Genomic DNA, 18,195 nt, shown 5'->3' with positions numbered 1-18,195 from the left:
AGTATTTGAAAACTAAGAAGACCTTAGTTTTTTTAAAATCCAAAGCCTTGACCTAAATCTTTTTGTTTTTTTTTTTAAATTTTTATTTAATTTATTGGGATAACATTTGCATATATATATGTATGTATGTATATTAGAGGCTCAGTGCACTAATTTGTGCACATGTGGGGTCTCTTGGTCTGGCCAGCGATCAGGGCCAATTGGAGTCAGCTGTGGGGAGGGATCACAGGAGGTTGGCCAGCCACGGGAGGTTGGCTGTGGGAGTGCACTGACCATCAGGGGGCAGCTCCTGCATTGAGCTTCTGACCCCTGGTGGTCAGTCTGCATCATAGTGGTTGGTCATAATAGTCGCTTAGGCTTTTATTTATGTAAATACTAGTGGCCCTTTGCAGGAATCTTCCTGCAATAGGGCTTCCCGCTGCGGTCACTGCCCCGCCTGCTTTCCTCCCTTCTTCCTGCCCAGCTTCACCTACTTTCCTCCCTTCTCCCTGCCCTGCTTGCTTCTCCCAGCTTCACTCTTTTTTGCAGGCTTGGCTTCTTTCTATGCTGCCTTGATATGCAAATTAACTGCCATCTTGGGTGGGTTAATTTGCATAATCACCCTGATTGGCTGGTGGGCGTGGCCTGTGTAGCAGAATGATGACTAATTTGCATATTGCTCTATTATTAGATATTAGAGGCCTGATGCACGAATTCTTGCACAGATGGGGTCCTCCTCCTGGCCATCTGGGTGGTCAGTGTGCTACCACAGCCAACCTTTCCCCAGCAGCCCCAATCAGCCCCAGGCTGATGGTCCAATGCCTCCTTTATAAATCAGCAGCACCAGATATACACATCCCTTTTAAGAATATTTGCATATATTTCAAAACATCTGCAGATGGTTCTAATAGTCTATCAATTGCATTTGGGATAAAATAAAACTTGGCTGCACATTGTTTTTTGTTTAAAAATGTTGCATTAAACTATAAAACTGCCCAAACTCCTTTGCAGCTCAGTTTCTGGATATAAATTCATTTCTGCTGATTGGATGAACTTGCACAATATTTTTAAGGCAGAAGTGGAGCAGAGGCATCTTCCTGCTGGTGATCATGTTTGCAGAGATGTGGAGGTTTTCTGCAGCAGTATCCAGGCTGTGCACAGGCAGTAGTGGCAGAGGCAGTGCCCAGGGACCTGTTTTGTAGGAGCTGGAGGGCACTTGCGGGGGCAGCAGTTTCCCGATCCCCGGGTCACAGCTGTGCCAGAGTGTCCTAGAATTCAGTTGTGGCTGAGGGGGCAGCTCCTCCCGCTGGCCAGGGAGTCTTTCCTTGGGATCCCAGCCTAATAGCCACTCCTACAGCTTTCTGATGATTTCCCAAGCACCAATTCCCTGTGCTAAATTCTTTCCTGTCTAAAACAGCAAAGATCTAAAAACATTTTGGATCCTATACTTTCAAACTAAAACAATGCTGCACAGGGTCAGGTATGAGAATAGGTGAGGTGTGAAAGGATCCCTTCTTTGAGTCTTAGCTTCCTCTTTTGTAAAACGGAGACCAAAGATTATTATCTATTCATAGTTATTGAGTATCATGGTAGGTGTGTTTCCCGAAGATGGCCACAACATTTCCTATCCCTCATGTGGCCTTGCCACTTTCCACCATGTCCTCTCTCTTGAAGTGGGGATAACCTCTGATACACTGGTAGCCAGTACACTGGTCACCTGCAGAATTCCAAGGCCAAGGCCAGAAAGGTACAGGTCTACAGCCCCACCCACGTTGCCAGGGTTTCCAGCTCCAGCCCCATCCATCCCACATGTGTTCTGAGATCCTGTTGCATGGCCAATGAGGGCACACCCATGCTGCTCGGGGCTCTGGCTTACCCAGGGCCTCACCCTCCCAGTTTGCTTTCCCTTTGGTTGGCTATGTAACCCCAGCACCTCACAGTGACCATGCCCCATATGCTGGTGCTGCTGGGCCCACGTGGGCAGAGTAAGCACCCAGGTCAGGCCTCGAGCCTCCTGGTTCCTGGGCGCTGCCACCCCCTGCGCCCTGCCACCCCTGTTCCTGCTGCTGCTCCATTCAGGGCCAGATGCCCAGCTGCTATGCATGGCCCATGCGGACGGCAGCAGCCACCAGGTAAGCTTCCCCATTCCATCTCCAACTCAGATGCCCTGATCCTGTTGGCTGCCACAGTGTGCATCATAGACACTGGTCGTCCTGATTGTCCTGCCATAATGGTCACTGGGCTTTTATTATATATACTAGTGGCCTGGTGCACAAAATTCATGTATTGGGGGGGGGGGGGTGTTCCTCAGTCTGGCCTGCACCCTCTTCAATCTAGGACCTCTGAAGGATGTCCTACTGCTGATTTACAGGGATTGAACCTAAACTGTCAATCAGACATCCTTCTTGCAATCTGGAACTGCTCGATCATAACTGCTCACCTGCCCTCCTGGCTGCCGATTGCCCCTAACCACTCTGCCTGCTCTCACCCAAATGCCCCTGCCAGCCTGATCACCCCCAACTGTCCCCTGTGCCAGTGTGCTTGCCCCCAACTGTCCTCCCTGCTGATCTGCTCACCCTCACCTCCCCCCCCCACACACACACACTGGCCTGCTTGCCCCCATCTGCTGGCCTGTTCACTCAAAACTGCCCCCCACACCATCCTGATCACCTCCAACTGATCCCATGATGACCTGCTTGCCCCCAACTGTCCCCCCCCCGCTGCTCTGCTTACCCCCAACAACCCCCTCCCCCACCAACCTGATCACCCCCAACTGCCCCCTGTGCCATTGTGCTCTCCCCCAACTACCTTCCCTGCCAGCCTGCCCACCCCCAACTCCTCCCCTCCACCATTGTCCTGATCACCTCCAACTGACCCCCCCACTGAAGGCCTGCTCACCCCCAACTGGCCCCCCTTCTGGTCTCTGTGAGGGGCTGATGTTTGCAGGATGACCACGTCCACCAGCGGACTGTTACTCCATGGGGGCATGGCCAGCCTGGGTGAGGGACTGAGGGCAATTTTCAGGCTGCCTCACCCTCTTCAGGGTGGGGGTCCCTGCTGGGATGCCTGACCAGCCTGGGTGAGGGGCTGATGGCTCTTTGCAGGCTGGCCACGTCCCCTTCAGGGTGAGTGGTGCTTGGCCAGCCTGGGTGAGGGGCTCATGGCTCTTTGCTGGCTGGCCAAGCCCCCTTCAGGGTGAGTGGTGCTTGGCCAGCCTGGGTGAGGGGCTCATGGCTCTTTGCAGGCTGGCCAAGCCCCCTTCAGGGTGAGTGGTACCTGACCAGCCTGGGTGAGGGGCTGATGGCCGTTTGCAGGCTGGCCATGTCCCCTTGGTGACCCAGGCTCTGAGTTTCTCCTTTTTTTTTTTTTTTTTTTTTTTTTTTTTCTTAGTGCCTCCTTGAGTGAAGGCCACAGGTGGCTGGAAGGAGGTATTAGGATTTATTTACCTTCTATAATTGAAACTTTGTAGCCTTGAGTGGAGGCCAGGGCCAGCCAGGACCAGCCAAGGCAGGTGGAAAGCTTGGCTTCTTCCATCACTAGGGGCAACCCAAGCCTCCTGCTTGCTCCAGCTCCATGGCCACCACCATCTCTGTTGGGTTAATTTGCATACTAGCTCTGTTTGGCTGGTGGGTGTAACAGAGATACGGTCAACTTGCACGTTTCTCTTTTATATATTTAAATTGTTGATAGTATTACATATGTCTCCTATTTTATCCTCCTTTATTCTCCTTCATCCAGCCCCTATCACCCCCTCAGTGTCCATGGGTTATGCATATAAGTTGTTTTATCTCCTCTCACTCCCTTAACCCCACATTGAGGTATGTCAGTCTGTTTCATGCCTCCATGCTTCAGGTCTTATTTTGTTAGTCAATTTATTTTGTTCGATTCCACAAATAAGTGAGATCATGTGGTATTTGTCTTTCTAAGACTGGCTTATTTCACTTAGACAATAATCTCCAGGTCCGCTGAAACCTGTTTGGCTCAGTGGATAGAGCATCACCCTGTAGACTGAAAGGTCCCGGGTTCGATTTCGGTCAAGGGCATGTACCTTGGTTGCAGGCACATCCCCAGTAGGGGGTGTGCAAGAGGCAGCTGATCGATGATTCTCTCTCATCGATGTTTCTAACTCTCTATCCCTCTCTCTTCCTCTCTGTAAAAAAATCAATAAAATATATATTTTTAAAAAAATCTCCAGGTCCATTCATGCTGTCCCAAATGGTAAGAGATGATCTGTTTTACAATTGTATAGTATTCCATTGTGTAAATGTCCCACAGCTTTTTTAACCATTCTTCTATTGATGGGCACTTAGACTGCTTCCAGATCTTAGCTATTCTATATAATAAAAGCGTAACATGCAAATTGACTGAACAACCCGTGGAATGACTGGTTGCTATAATGCACACTGACCACCAGGGAGCAGATGCTCATGCAGAAGTTGCTCCCAGACTACAAGCTCTAGGCCAGCCAAGACAGGTGCCAGCGAGGGGAGGCCCCCGATCAGTCCACAGGTTGCCCCCAAGATTGGCCCTGATCACCAGCTAGGCCTAGACCCTACCCGTGCACGATTTTGTGCATTGAACCTCTAGTTGTAAATATCACTGCTATGAACATAGGGATGTATATATTCTTTTTTTATTGGTGCTTTGGAGTTTTAGGATGTATTCCCAGATATGGGATTACTGGTTCAAATGACAGTTCCATTTTTAATTTTTTGGTAGCCATTCTGACAGGTGGGAGGTGATATCTCATTGTCATTTGAATTTGCATTTCTGTGATGCTTAGTGACTTTAAGCATTTTTTCATATGTCTCTTGGCCATTTGTATATCCTCTTTAGAGACATGTCTGCCCATTTTTAAAAATCTTTATTGTTAAAAGTTTTACATAGGTCCTCCTTTTCCCCCCATTAACCTCTTCCAGCCAGCTCCTGTCCACCCCTAGTCCTTCACCACCCCATTGTCTGTGTCCATGGCTTATTATGCATATAAATTGTTTGATCTCTTTCCACTCACCTTCCTCTGCCTTCCCTCTGAGGTTCAGCTGTCTGTTCATGCTTCTGTCTCTAGATCTATATTTGATTATCAGTTTATTTAGTTCATTAGATTCCACATATAAGTGAGATCATGTGATACTTACCTTGCTCTGACTGGCTTATTTTGCTCAGCATAATATTCTCCAGGTCCATACATTCTATTGCAAATGGTAACAGTTGTTTCTTTTTAATTGCCACTTAGTATTTCATTGTGTAAATGTACCGGAATTTTTTATCCACTCATCTACTGATGGGCACTTGGATTGTTTCCAAGTCTTAGCTATTATAAATTGCACTACTATGAACATAAATGTGCATATATTCTTTTTAAAATATATATATTTTATTGATATTTTACAGAGAGGAGGAAGGGAGAGAGATAGAGAGCTAGAAACATCGATGAGAGAGAAACATCGACCAGCTGCCTCTTGCACACTCCCTACCGGGGATGTGCCCGCAACCAGTGTACATGCCCTTGACCGGAATCGAACCCGGGACCTTACAGTCCGCAGACCGATGCTCTACCACTGAGCCAAACCGGTTTCAGCCATATATTCTTTCTGATAAATGTTTCAGGTTTCTTGCGATATATTCTGGGAAATGGGATCACTGGGTCGAATGGGAATTCCATTTTTAATTTTTTTTTTTTTTTAGGAAATTCCATACTGTTTTCCAAAGTAGTTGCACCATTCTGCATTCCCACCAGCAGTATACTAGGGTTCCCTTTTTTCCACACCCTCACCAACACTTGTTGTTAGTTGATTTGTTGATGATAGCATTCTGACAAGTGTGACGTGATATCTCATTGTTGTTTTGATTTGCATTTATCTGATGATTAGTCACTTTGAGCATTTTTTCATATGTCTCTTGACCATTGTATGTCCACTTTGGAAAGGTGTCTTTTTAGGGCCTTTGCCTATTTTTTAATTGGATTGTTTATCTTTTGTTGAATTGAATGAGCACTTTATATATTTTGGATATTAACTTCTTATCAGATGTATCATTAACAAATATGTTCTTGCATAGAGTTGGTTACTTTTTCATTTTGATGGTGGCTTTTTTTGCAGTGCAGAGCTTTTCCATTTTGGTGTGGTCCCTTTTTGTTTCTATTTTGTTTCCCTTGCCCTTAGGAAATGCATTGGGGAACATATTGCTATGTGATATGTCTGAGACTTTATTATTTCTTCTAGGATTTTTATGGTTTCATGGCTTACATTTAAGTCTTTTATCCATTCTGAGTTTATTCTTGTGTATGATGTAAGTTGGTGGTCTACTTTCATCTTTTTGCATGTGTCTATATAATTTTCTTAATACCATTTGTTGAAGAGACTGTCTTTACTCCATGGTATGTTCTTGCATACTTTGTCAAATATTAATTGACCATAATGGTGAGAGTCAATTTCTGGGGTCTCTGTTATGTTGTTCTATCGATCTATGTCCCTGTTCTTATGCCAGTACCAGACTGTTTTATTATAATGCCTTCATAGTATTGTTTGATATCTGGTATTGTGATCACTCCAACTTTATTCTTCTTTCTCAAGATTGCTGCAGTGTCTTTTATGGTTCCATATAAATTTTTTGACTATTTGTTCAAGATCTGTGAAACATGCCATTGGTATTTTAATAGAGATTATGTTAAATCTTTAGATTGCTTTGGGTAGTATGGACACTTTAGTATTGTTAATTCTTCCAATCCATGAACATGGTATGTGATTCCATGTGTTTGTATCTTCCTCTATTTCTTTTCTCAATGTCCTATAGTTTTCCAAGTACAGATATTTTACCTCCTTGGTTAAGTTTATTCTTAGGTATCTTATTTTTTGTTGTTGCAATGGTAAATAGGATTTTTTTTAGTTTATCTTTTTGAGAGTTTATTATTGGTATTTAAAAATGCCATTGATTTCTGGATGTTGATTTTGTATCCTGCTACTTTTCTGAATTCATTTATTAAGCTTAGTAGTTTCCTGGTGGAGTCTTTAGGGGTTGTTTTTTTTTGTACAATATTGTGTCATCTGTGAATAATGACAATTTTACTTTCTCCTTTCCAAATTAGATACCTTTTATCTCTTCTTCTTATCTGATCACTGTGGCTAGGATTTCCAGTACTATTCTAATAAAAGCCTAATATGCTAAGTGTCCAGTCATTCATTCAACCAATCAAAGCATAATATGTTAATGATATGCTAAGGCCGCTCAATCACTTGCTATGATGTGCACTGACCACCAGGGGGCAGGCACTCTACTGGTAGACTACCCTGCTGTTGGGGTCTGGCCAATCGGGACTGAGCGAGATGGGCCGGAAAAGCCCTGGAGCCCTTCCACAGTCCCTCCCTGGTAAGCCTATCTCCCATATCCCTCCCCAGCCTTGACTGTGTACCTGTGAAGTCCCATGGCCTGGCCTGAACTCTCTTGCAATCTGAGATAGCTCGAGGGATTTTGGAAAGCCAGTTTCAGCCCAATCCCGCAGGCCAGGCTGAGGGAACCCACTGGTGCACAGATTTGTGCACTAGGCCTCTAGTGCTGAATAAGAGTGTTGAAAATGAACATTCTTGCCTTGATCCTGTTCTTAAGGGAAACACTTAGTTTTTGCCCATTGAGAATGATGTTGCCTATAGGAAACACTTAGTTTTTGCCCATTGAGAATGATGTTGCCTATAGGAAACACTTAGTTTTTGCCCATTGAGAATGATGTTGCCTATAATAAAGATATATATATTATGTTGAGGTATGGTCTCTCTCTTCCTCCTTTGCTGAGAGTTTTTAATCAAAGAATGTTGCTGGATTTTGTTGAATGCTTTTACTGCCTCTAAAGATATGGTTATGTGATTTTAATCTTTTATTTTCTTTATGTGCTGTATCACATTTATTGATTTGTGAATATTGTAGCAACCTTGCATCCCCAGAATAAACCCCACTTGGTTATGGTGTGTGATCTTTTTAATATATTGCTGGATCCCATTTGCTAACATTTCGCTGAGAATTTTAGCATCTGTGTTCATCAGGGATATTGGCCTGTAATTTTCTTTCTTTGAAGTGCCTTTGTCTAGTTTTGGGATTAGGATAATTATGGCTTCATAAAAATTCTTATCTTTCCATGAGAGGTGTGTTGGCAGTGGTGGGGTGGCAGAAGAGTTTTTGCAAAGTTGAGTTTGTTCCAAATAGCTTGAGAAAGCAGATAATAAATATATTTGTTGAAAAATGTGATGAATTACTTGTAGGAAATGTTGGTCTATGGTTACTTTATTCTATAGCTGGAAAACAAAGGAGAAGATATTTTCTCCAAACATCTACCTTTTATGAATTTACAGCTTCTGGAACTGGTGTTTTCATCTGTGATGTCTATTTAGATTCCAATTCAGCTAACATTTATTGAGCATTGCTATGAGCTAGAAACTTTAATGTATTACTAATTTAATTCTCACAAAATCCCTGGGAGGTGGGAGTGATAGAATATCGATAATTTAGGTTTAGAGAAGCAAAGTGCTTTGCCTGAGGTCATAGCCACTTTCTTATGGTACTGTGGGGATAGTTTTTAGATTTTTTATTTATTTATTTATTTTAGATTTCCTCATTGTGGTGATGTTAAATACAGCATATGATGCTATGATAGCTGGTGTTTTGATTGAATCCAGAGCAATGCAAATGGTTAAAAAAGTGCATATTTTACTTATGCACACTTCAAGTTCACGTTCCCTGGTGCCGCTTTCGTTGCAGGTGATGCTTTTTAGTCTCCTGGGGAACTGAAAGTAATTAATTACCAAAAATTAACTGTGTGATCACCAACAGTGGCCTCTTAAACAGTGAAAAATGGGTAGAGTTCATTGTTATCTCTTATTAACCAGGGTCACTGGAAACACAGCCCCAGTTTCCATAACACACTCTGTGACTCATAGCAACCCCGGACAGTTGTCTAGATGGAACTTTGGACAGGACCTGCGAGTTTTATATTAAAGTGCATCTTTCTTCCTCTTTCTGTATGAGACCAGTGGATATATCTCTCCTTCTTTGAGCAGAAGAGACTCATTTGAAGGAGTTTATTTCCCAGGGGGTATCACTTGGCTCCAAAGCTCCAGTCTTTACTGGCCCTACCCTGAGTGAGTCTGATCTCTATCAACATGACTTTTTCCCTGTTACAGTTTTCTGGTCTGAAAATTCCAAGAATCTATGACCATGTAAAGAATCTGCTGTCTGCAGAAAATCTGCCAAAGCTAGCTCACAATGTAAAACAAACAGTTACTGATAAGGTGAGGGTGACTCAGTCTATGGTATCAGGAAAGGGACCACTTAACCCATAAGTAATGTGAAATGAAATGTTAATTTTAGAGAGCTTGTAAACTGAGAGATCATGTAATGATAATAGTATAACAAGCAAAAACTAAACTACAAAAGAAACTTGAAACATTTTCTCCACCCTAGCTTGGTTTTCATCCTCAGCCCAGAGCTTCCAGCTCCTAACACTGGGACCACTTCACCGTACCTCAGAGGCTGAATCTGACCTTGGCCTCTAGGATATCTCCTGACAGCATTCAAGGCCCTCTTGTCTGAAAATTCTTTGTTTATTAACTTTGCTGTCCACACAGTCTCAAGGGCGATCATGGCATAGTGGTTACTAGCATGTGTTCTAGACACAAAGTGCCTAGGTTCAGATACTGACTCCACCATTTATTAGCCCTATACATGATCTTGGGCAGTTCATTTAATTTTTTGTTGTCTTTGTTTCCTTATCTGTAAAATGAGTAGAGTAAGTGTCATGAGGATTAATTGAACTAATGTACATAAATCACATGGTGGAGTGTCTGTCATTTAGTAAGTACTCAATAAAAGTTACCTGTTCTTAATATCATCATCACCACCACCACACAGGCTTCTGCTTTTTCATCTGCACCATAATTCTGTCTCAGTAACTCACTTCCACATCTGGGCCCTGTGAGCCTTGCATTTCTCTTACCAGGTCCCTCTCCTTTCCAGGAAGTAGTGCCCTACTTCTAACTGGCAGCTTGCCTGTCATCATGTGGGTCCCTGCTCAGGATCACCAGGGTACCTTGTTACTTCCTACTGTACCTCCCCATGCTAACTGCTAGTTGGATAGTCAACCTTTGGGCTTGGCTGCTTCCTGACAATTGTAGGCGACCCCCTACTGTGAAATGAATGCCACCTAAGTCCTCCTGCCTCAGATTGTGCTCAAATATAAAGTACTGGTTGATAACCAGAGAAAGGGGATCCTGAATGACCCATCTATAACTGGTTGGCTTGGCAGATGCATATGAATGTAATCAGCACCAGGCAGGAGTGAGACAGTGAAACACACCATGAGGTTATAAACTAGAAGCACATGTGAAGTGGCTAAGGCCAGATGTGTTTGGGAGAGCTCAACTCTGATATATATTTTATTATATAATTATTACATATTTACTGCAGAAAAGTTAGTATAAATAAACCAAAAGTTAATTGTGAAGAGAAAATGTTTATAACTCACCTTCTGGAGATAACACTTTAAACTTCTCTCTCTCTTTACACACACACACACACACACACACCACATAATCATTTTAGCACTTTTTTCACTTAATGTGTTGTAGGTAAAATAGACATTTATATCATCAAATTCTGAACAATTCACAATGATTCTGATGGTTCATGGGTTCAGAGAAAGGGATTAAGCAGACTGGCCAAGTTTTTGTGGTCTGCAGCTTCCAATTCTGGTAACTGGTAACTGCCAGCAGGTTGATTAAGGGTAGTTTCTTGCTGAGGCCTCATGGCAGAGTAGGTTGCTTTACATAGATGTGGTTATTTGAGAAAAGGACATTTAGCCTACTTGCTCTGGTCTGGTTTCCTTAGAAAATCTGCCACCCAGCAGTTGATCTCTTTTTTTTATAGCCAGAGTGGGTGACAGTGCTCTGGACTCTGTCTCTGATCACTGTGCAGCTTTTGGCAAAGTATGTCACTTCTCCAGACCTCAGTTTCCTCAAAGGGGTTGGAATTGATTCTCACAGCTCTACCACTTTATGATTGCATATTACAGAATTTGGAGTGAAATTGAGGTTTGGGTGTGACTGTGCAGTCTGGTATCAGGAAAGGACTCACTTAACCCATAACTAATGTGAAATGAGAGCAAGTCCAGAATCTATTCCTAGGCCTTTTCCCCCACCCTCTCATGGTGTGAGGCCAGAAAATCTGTATTTTGAGCAAAAGCCCTGTGATTGCTTATGGTTGCAAGGATGATGACTTCTCTCAAGCTGCCCAACTTGATCACATCCTAGTTGAATTCTGATTCTGGCCAAAAGGTTGTAAAAGGTATTAACACCAAATCTTCCCTGACACCTGGCATTCGACTTTGGGGCCTCCAGTAGCATGGCTTCCAGAGCCCTTCTGGCCTGTCAGCTACTCACTGATGTCAGAGCTCATTTTTCCCCCCAGTCTCCATCATGTTCTACTTTGCATGGCTTTTTGCTCCATGGGTTTGGCTCAGGCTGCTGCAGGGTTGCACCAGCAGCCTCCCCGACTGCCCTTTGTTGAACAGGAGATGCTCTCCTCCTACCTGGTTTCATTCCTTTTCCTGTTCTCTCATCTTCCAGGAAACATGGTGTTTCTGATATATACAGTTTATTCCAAAGACTTCTTATATACAGGGTTTTAATATTTAAAGGCCAGATTCCTTTCTTCTCCTTCCTAATTATTAAAACACACACTCACACACACACACTCCACACTTAAACAGAGTGTAGCTAGGTTTAACAGTGCTTGATCAGCCCTGGCTGGCTTGCCTCTGTGGATAGAGCATCAGCTAGGAGACTGAGGGCCCTGGATTTGATTCTAGTCAAGGGCACATGTCCAGGTTGTGGGTTTGGTCCTTAGTAGGGGGCGTGCAGGAGGCAGCTGATCAATGATTCTCATCATTGATGTTTCTAGCTCTCTCTCCCTCTCCCTTCCTCTTAGAAATATATATATATATATATATATATATATATATATATATATATATATATATACACTTACATACATACTTTATCCATGATTTGGATGAGAGATCCTGATCTTACTATCTTACTTCACATTTATGTATTTTATGTCACTCTTTGCTCTTTTGTAGTATTTACAAATAAGAAATAAGCCATAGGGAGCTGATTTTTTTTTTTTTTGACTAGTTGAGAATATCAGAATCACCTGGATAATTAGATAAATACATATTTCTGGATCTCATCCCGGACTTACTGAAGAATAAGCCTTGGGAGAGGGATGTAGGAATTTGCATTTCCAGGAGATCTCTGGGTGATGCTTTTGTATGCTAAAGGCTGCGAGGTCCTTCATTAGGTGGTGGAGAGAATTTAGACCAGAATGTAAACAAGGTGGGGAGGACACTGAGATGCAGCCTGGTAGGGACCAGACTGCTTGGAGTTAAATCCAGCCTTTGTCCTCGCTGGCTGTGTGGCTCCTCCATGTTCAGTTTGCTCACCTGTGAGAAGTCTGCAAACTCTATCTGCCTCATTGATTGTTGTGAGGATTAAATGAGTCAACATGTTTAAAGCAGTGCCTGCACAGGGTAAGGGCTCTCTCTATACATGTTTTCTGAGAATATTATGCTGTACACATGAATGGCATGACCAAAAAGAGAAATGGATGACCTCTAAGAGGGAAGTGAGCAGACCAACTTGTCAGGAGCAGAAGGTTTAGGTTAGTGGTTTTCAGATTCTAAAACTTAACTGGGGAGTTGCTAAAAATTTAGTGTCTTTAAAAAGATTCTGATTTAGTGAACTAGGAGTGAAGCCTTAGAATTTGTACTTAAAATGTTTGATGTAGGTAAAATCAGCACATTTTCAGAAGTCCTGGTTTTGCTAGAGGAGCACTGGTATTTAAAGTTGGAGCAGTCTCCTGGGATTTGACTGGGGCTACAGAAAGATATATGTGGACACTAATTGCATATTTACTATTTGCTTTATTAGGTGTGTCCAGAAAGCAGTAGGAGTATTCGGGAGGTACAGTGTGCATCCTACAACAACAAGCCATTCATGGGCCGCTTTTATGAATGGGAACCATTTGCAGAAGGTAAGTATAAACCCAGCCCTGTCTGTAGGAATTATTTTTGTTTGTTTGTGTGGTTTTTTTTTAATCCTGTTGCCTTCAGGTTGATGCTGGAGGAATTGGTCATCCTGACCAGAGTGGCAATAGAGGAGGGAATATGACCATTGGGCAGAGCGGAGCTTGCAGAGGTCTTCTCCAAAGGTAGACCAGCTCAGGTGATCTCTGGACCATCAGTCACATGGGTGAGACATTAATAGAACAAGCAGAATCTGAGGAGGCTGGGTGAGTGTGTCAGGACAGGGCTTGAGGGGTATGGGTTAGAGCAAGAGGTTCAAACTAAGGTTGTGAGGAGTGAGCAGAATAGAGTTCCCCTTTTCCTTGATTTCTGCTGCCAGGGCTGGTGTGATGGCTTAAGAAAACTGCAGGAATGCAGCGTTAGCATTTGTTTGACTTTCCTGGTTGGGGGAGAGGAGCCTCACATGCTATTTCCAGAGATGAAATGTGATAGGCAGGCATTGTCCATAGACCAAGGTTCCTGCTGTTTCAAACTGACAGAAGATCCAATTTTGGTAGAGCTTGTCAGTGCTTCTCTGGGTCCCAGAACCATTTATCTTTGTTGAAATCCAGATGTTAGCATGGGTTTTGGATTGAGAAGTGTTAAATTTTGAGCTGTTTCTTTCCATCACAAAGAAAGCAGGCTCCAAAGTTGTACTGGATTTTAAGCATGAGTCTTGGGGAAATTTATTTTTAACCCTAGATTTAACATTTAACTTTTTCATTTTAGAAAGTTATATATATATATATATATATATATATATATATATATATATATATATATATGAAATTTGTGTACGGGGGGGAGAAGGGGGTCTCAGCCCTGCCTGCCTGAAGCCTGTACCCTCTCCAATCTGGGACCCGTAAAGGGATGTCTGACTGCCCGTTTAGGTCCGGTCCTGATGGGACCGGACCTAAACGGGCAGTCAGACATCCCTCTCACAATCCAGGACTGCCTGCTCCCAATCACTCGCCTGCCTGCCTGACTTCCCCTAACTGCTTTAGCCTGCCAGCCTGATCACCCCCTAACCACTCCCCTGCCAGTCTGATTGACGCCTAACTGCTCCCCTGCCAACCTCATCCCCCCAAATTTCTCTCCCCTGCAGGCCCGGTCACCCCAAACTGCCCTCCCTTGCTGGCCTGGTTGGCCCTAACTGCCCTCTCCTGTAGGCCTGGTCATCCCCAACTTCTCTCCCCTGCAGGCCTGGTAACCCCCAACTGCCCTCCCTTGCTGGCCTGGTTTCCCCTAATTGCCCTCCCCTGCTCGCCCAGTCTACCCTAACTGCCTTCCCCTGCAGGCCTGGTCACCCCAACTGCTCTCTCCTGCAAGCCTGTTCCCCACAACTGCTCTTCCCTGCAGGTCTAGCCCACCCCAACTGCCCTCCCCTGTAGGCCTGCTTCCCCTAAACTGTCCTCTCCTGAAGGCTTGGTCCTCCTCCAACTGTTCTCCCCTGCAGGCCTGGTTGCTTTCAACTGCCTTCCTCTGCTGGTCCAATCACCCCTAACTGCACTCCCCTGCCAGCCATCTTGTCGTGGCCATCTTGTGTCCACATGGGGGCAGTCATCTTTGATCAATGTGGGCAGCCATCTTGTGTGTTGGAGTGATAGTCAATATGCATATTACTGTTTATTAGATAGGATACACAGACACACACACACACACACACACACACACACTCTGAGTGGCCAGATTATTATGATCTATGAATGCATAGTAATCTGGCCATTCAGTGTATATACCATATAATAAAAGGCTAATATGCAAATTGTCCCCTTGACCAAGAGTTCAACCAGCAGGCAGGCTGGCCAACCACTCATGTCCCCTCCACCTGGCCAGGCTGGCCTGACCAGCCATGCACAAATTCATGCACTGGGCCACCTCTAATATCTATCTATCTATCTATACACACACACACACACAAACACTGAGTGGCCAGATTATTATGCATTCAGAAATCATAATAATAGGGCCACTCAGTGTATATTACCATAATAATAAGCTCCTATATACCCATCACTTAATTTCAACAGTAGTTGCTCATGCCAGTCATATAGTATTGTTCATTGGTAGATATATTAATTAGAACTCTTGATTGTGTCAGAAATCCATTCCAAATGGATTTAAATAAGAAAGGTATTTTGTTGGTCATGCTGTTGGGAAATCCAAGAAGTGGACTGGGCTTGGCACATAGATGCATTCAAGGAATTGAATAGCATAGGACCTTTTCTTTCCGGTCTTTCTCTATCTCGTGGTTCTGTTTACTTCTCTGGTGTGTGGGCAGGCTTACATGGCAATCAGTGGGAGAAACTCTTATTCATTTAGTGTTATGAGTTCATTTGTGTCCCCCCTAAAGTATATGGAAGTCCTGTTCCTGGTACCTGTGACTATGATCTCTTTTGAGAATAGGGTCTGTAGATGTAATTAAGATGTAACTATAAAGGAGGACATAATGAAGTAGTGTAGGCCTTTAATCCAGTATGATAGGAACCCTTGTAAAAAGACAAGAGACTAGAGACATACACAGAAAGGAGAATAGCTGTGAAGTCCCAGGTACAGAGATAGAGGGGAGATGTGACCATGCGATGACCCAAGCAGAGGCTACAAGCCAGGAACTGCTGGCACCATCAGAAACCAGGAAGAGTCATGGAAAGATTCTTCCCCACATGGCCCTGCCACCACCTTGCTTTCGGATTTCTAACCTATAGAACTCTGAAAGAATAAATTCCTGTTGTTATAAACCATCCCGTTTGTGGTAATATGGTATAGTAGCTTAGAAATCTAAGATGCCCAGAGATGGTTTCAATTCAGAAAAAACACACTATGATCTTGTTTGGCTCACATTCCCGTCTCTGGACTTGAGTTCAGACATGGGAGTACTTGGACTAGCTCAGGTAATGTGACAACCCTGTGGTTGGTGACCCATATCACCTAAAACGGAGCCCTGGGGAAGTGGGTTTTGGGACAGACTGAAAAACAGAATCTTCTATGAAAATCATTATATATTTCTTGATCACTGAAATTTTGAAGGAGCCAATTAGAATCCTTATGATTCATAACATAAAGAAAAATGCAGAATAGCAGCAGATTAGAGAAATTAACTGTCTTCTACAATGTGTTACTTTACCTAGATAATTCAGCATTTAAAAAAAATATTCACTGAGTTTTAATGTTTCACATGCCTAGTAGAGGAGGGGCCCATGGCCACTGAAGTTGCATCAACTGTGGCTTTGTTTAAATAGTTACTTTTGCTGCTAAGACTGTTTTCTTGATTTTGTCCTTCTTCCTCTGAAATGACCCGTGGGAGGAAGATGCTGTTAATGTTTCTGCAGGGTGTTCATACTTTATGGCTGGATTTTTGCATGGGCTCTTGGTTTTGTTTGGATATCTATTGCTATTTGCATGTAGGGAAAACAGCTACACCCATTTGGTCCAAGGGCACATGGAATAGTAAAAGCAGAGTTCACTCTCTGATAAACACATTAATTTTACCACATGCTTTTTCTTAGGCCTTTAATCACATTTCCTGTGAATGGTCATCTATCCCCAGAGAAGGCTTCTAGGAATTTTTCTCACAGCCCCAGACCTCTATTGTGAAGATGACAGAGTAGAATTCAGGGGCTGAAGCATCCCTGTTTGCCTAGAACAGTGATGAGTAAGCCTTTCATCCCACTCCCTTTTCCCTCTTAAAACCACTTTGGACAATAAATTTATATGCTCAACTTAGCTAGAATGGGACACTTTAATAGGAAGACTATTCAGGTGCTGCAGTTGGGTAAAATTGTGCCTGTTTCCAGGCCTAGAGTATTGGGTTTGGGCAGCACTAGAGTCCAGAGTTTGCTGAGTTACTGAGGGCTGTACAGCAGTAGGTCTTAACCCATAAAACATGGTTTGGGTAGCTTAAGTACACCAACGAGCCATGAGACTGAACTGAACAGAGTGGAAATCTAAAAGTCGGAGGTGAGGCTAGGACAGAAATTGGAAGTTGCCAGCTGGTCGCATGAATAGGGCCATTGTATCTGTCAGGAGTAACAAGCATATGCTGCAATAACAAAAAACAAACAAACAAACAAACAAACAAATAAAAACCAAATCCTATTGATTCCACAAACAAAAGTTTGTCTCTTGGTATGCTTCATATGTAATGAAGTATGTGGTATTCAGGCTGGTAGAAGCAGCATCATAACTTATGCTTCCACTGAGGCAGGGAAAGGGCAAGTGCATCAGGCATGAGTTCTTAAAGCTTCTGCTCTCATTTCATTGACCAAAGCATGGTGCATGTCACACTTTACCTCAAGTGTAGCAGGGAGGTACCATCCCACATATTCTCGAAGGAGGAGAAATGGAATATCTATGAGCAACCCTAATGACTAACACAGACAGGACGCTTTGATAGAACTTCCTGCATGCCTTCTCTTTCTCTTTAAGTCCAGGTGATTTTTATTAGGCTGCTTGCAAAAATAGTAGATTTTGCTGCAGGGAATATTGAAGGTGCCAGTCTCTATGAGCCACAGGGCTCTGAGCCACTTAGATCAAGTTCTTCTCTTGATTAAAGCTCTGAGTTGCAGAGATGGAATGTGGTCCAGGTGTCCAGATGAGCTTCAGATTTCTCTACTAGACCAGCAGTCTGCCCTGGCATGGATATCATGCTGGGTATGGGGCAAGGATGCAAAAAAAACAAACAAACATGGAAATTATCATCAAAAGTGTGGTGCATGATGGAGGAAGCCTGGGATAAGGAGATTCATGTATTTTTGTTGTTGTTAACCCTCTCCTGAGGATATTTTCCCCATTTGATTTTAGAGAGAGTAGAAGGGAGACAGTGTTCGGCAGGGGAGAGAGAGAGATCAATGAAAAGCAAAGTGAAAGAGACATCATTTGGTTGCCTCCTGCAAGTGCCTAACTGGGGCCAGGGTTTGAACCTGCAACTCAGGTATGTACTCTTTTTTTTTAATATATATTTTATTGATTTTTCACAGAGAGAAAGAGAGAGGCATAGAGAGTTAGAAACATCGATGAGAGAAAAACATCAATCAGCTGCCTGTTGCACACCCCCCACGGGGGATGTGCCTGCAACCAAGGTACATGCCCTTGACCGGAATCGAACCAGGGAC

General features: G+C 43.5%; 1 protein-coding gene across 3 annotated transcripts in view; it reads left to right on the top strand.

Annotated features, from left to right (window-relative positions):
• The window catches only part of THSD4 (thrombospondin type 1 domain containing 4), a 701,089-nt gene that overhangs the window by 144,636 nt on the left and 538,258 nt on the right, over positions 1 to 18,195 (top strand). For all 3 annotated transcript variants that reach the window (XR_006742686.1, XM_045587370.1, XM_036457096.2), the window contains one exon: positions 12,951 to 13,053. Coding sequence is in view for 2 of the 3 variants with exons in the window: in XM_045587370.1 (XP_045443326.1) it covers positions 12,951 to 13,053 (103 nt within the window). In the remaining variant the exon portion in view is untranslated. The remainder of the gene's footprint in view (positions 1 to 12,950; positions 13,054 to 18,195) is intronic.

Source organism: Pipistrellus kuhlii, unplaced genomic scaffold, assembly GCF_014108245.1.
Source record: "Pipistrellus kuhlii isolate mPipKuh1 unplaced genomic scaffold, mPipKuh1.p scaffold_m20_p_1, whole genome shotgun sequence".
NCBI lineage: Eukaryota > Metazoa > Chordata > Mammalia > Chiroptera > Vespertilionidae > Pipistrellus > Pipistrellus kuhlii.
The sequence above is the reverse complement of the archived record's forward strand: the minus strand, read 5'-3'. Positions and strand labels throughout refer to the sequence as shown.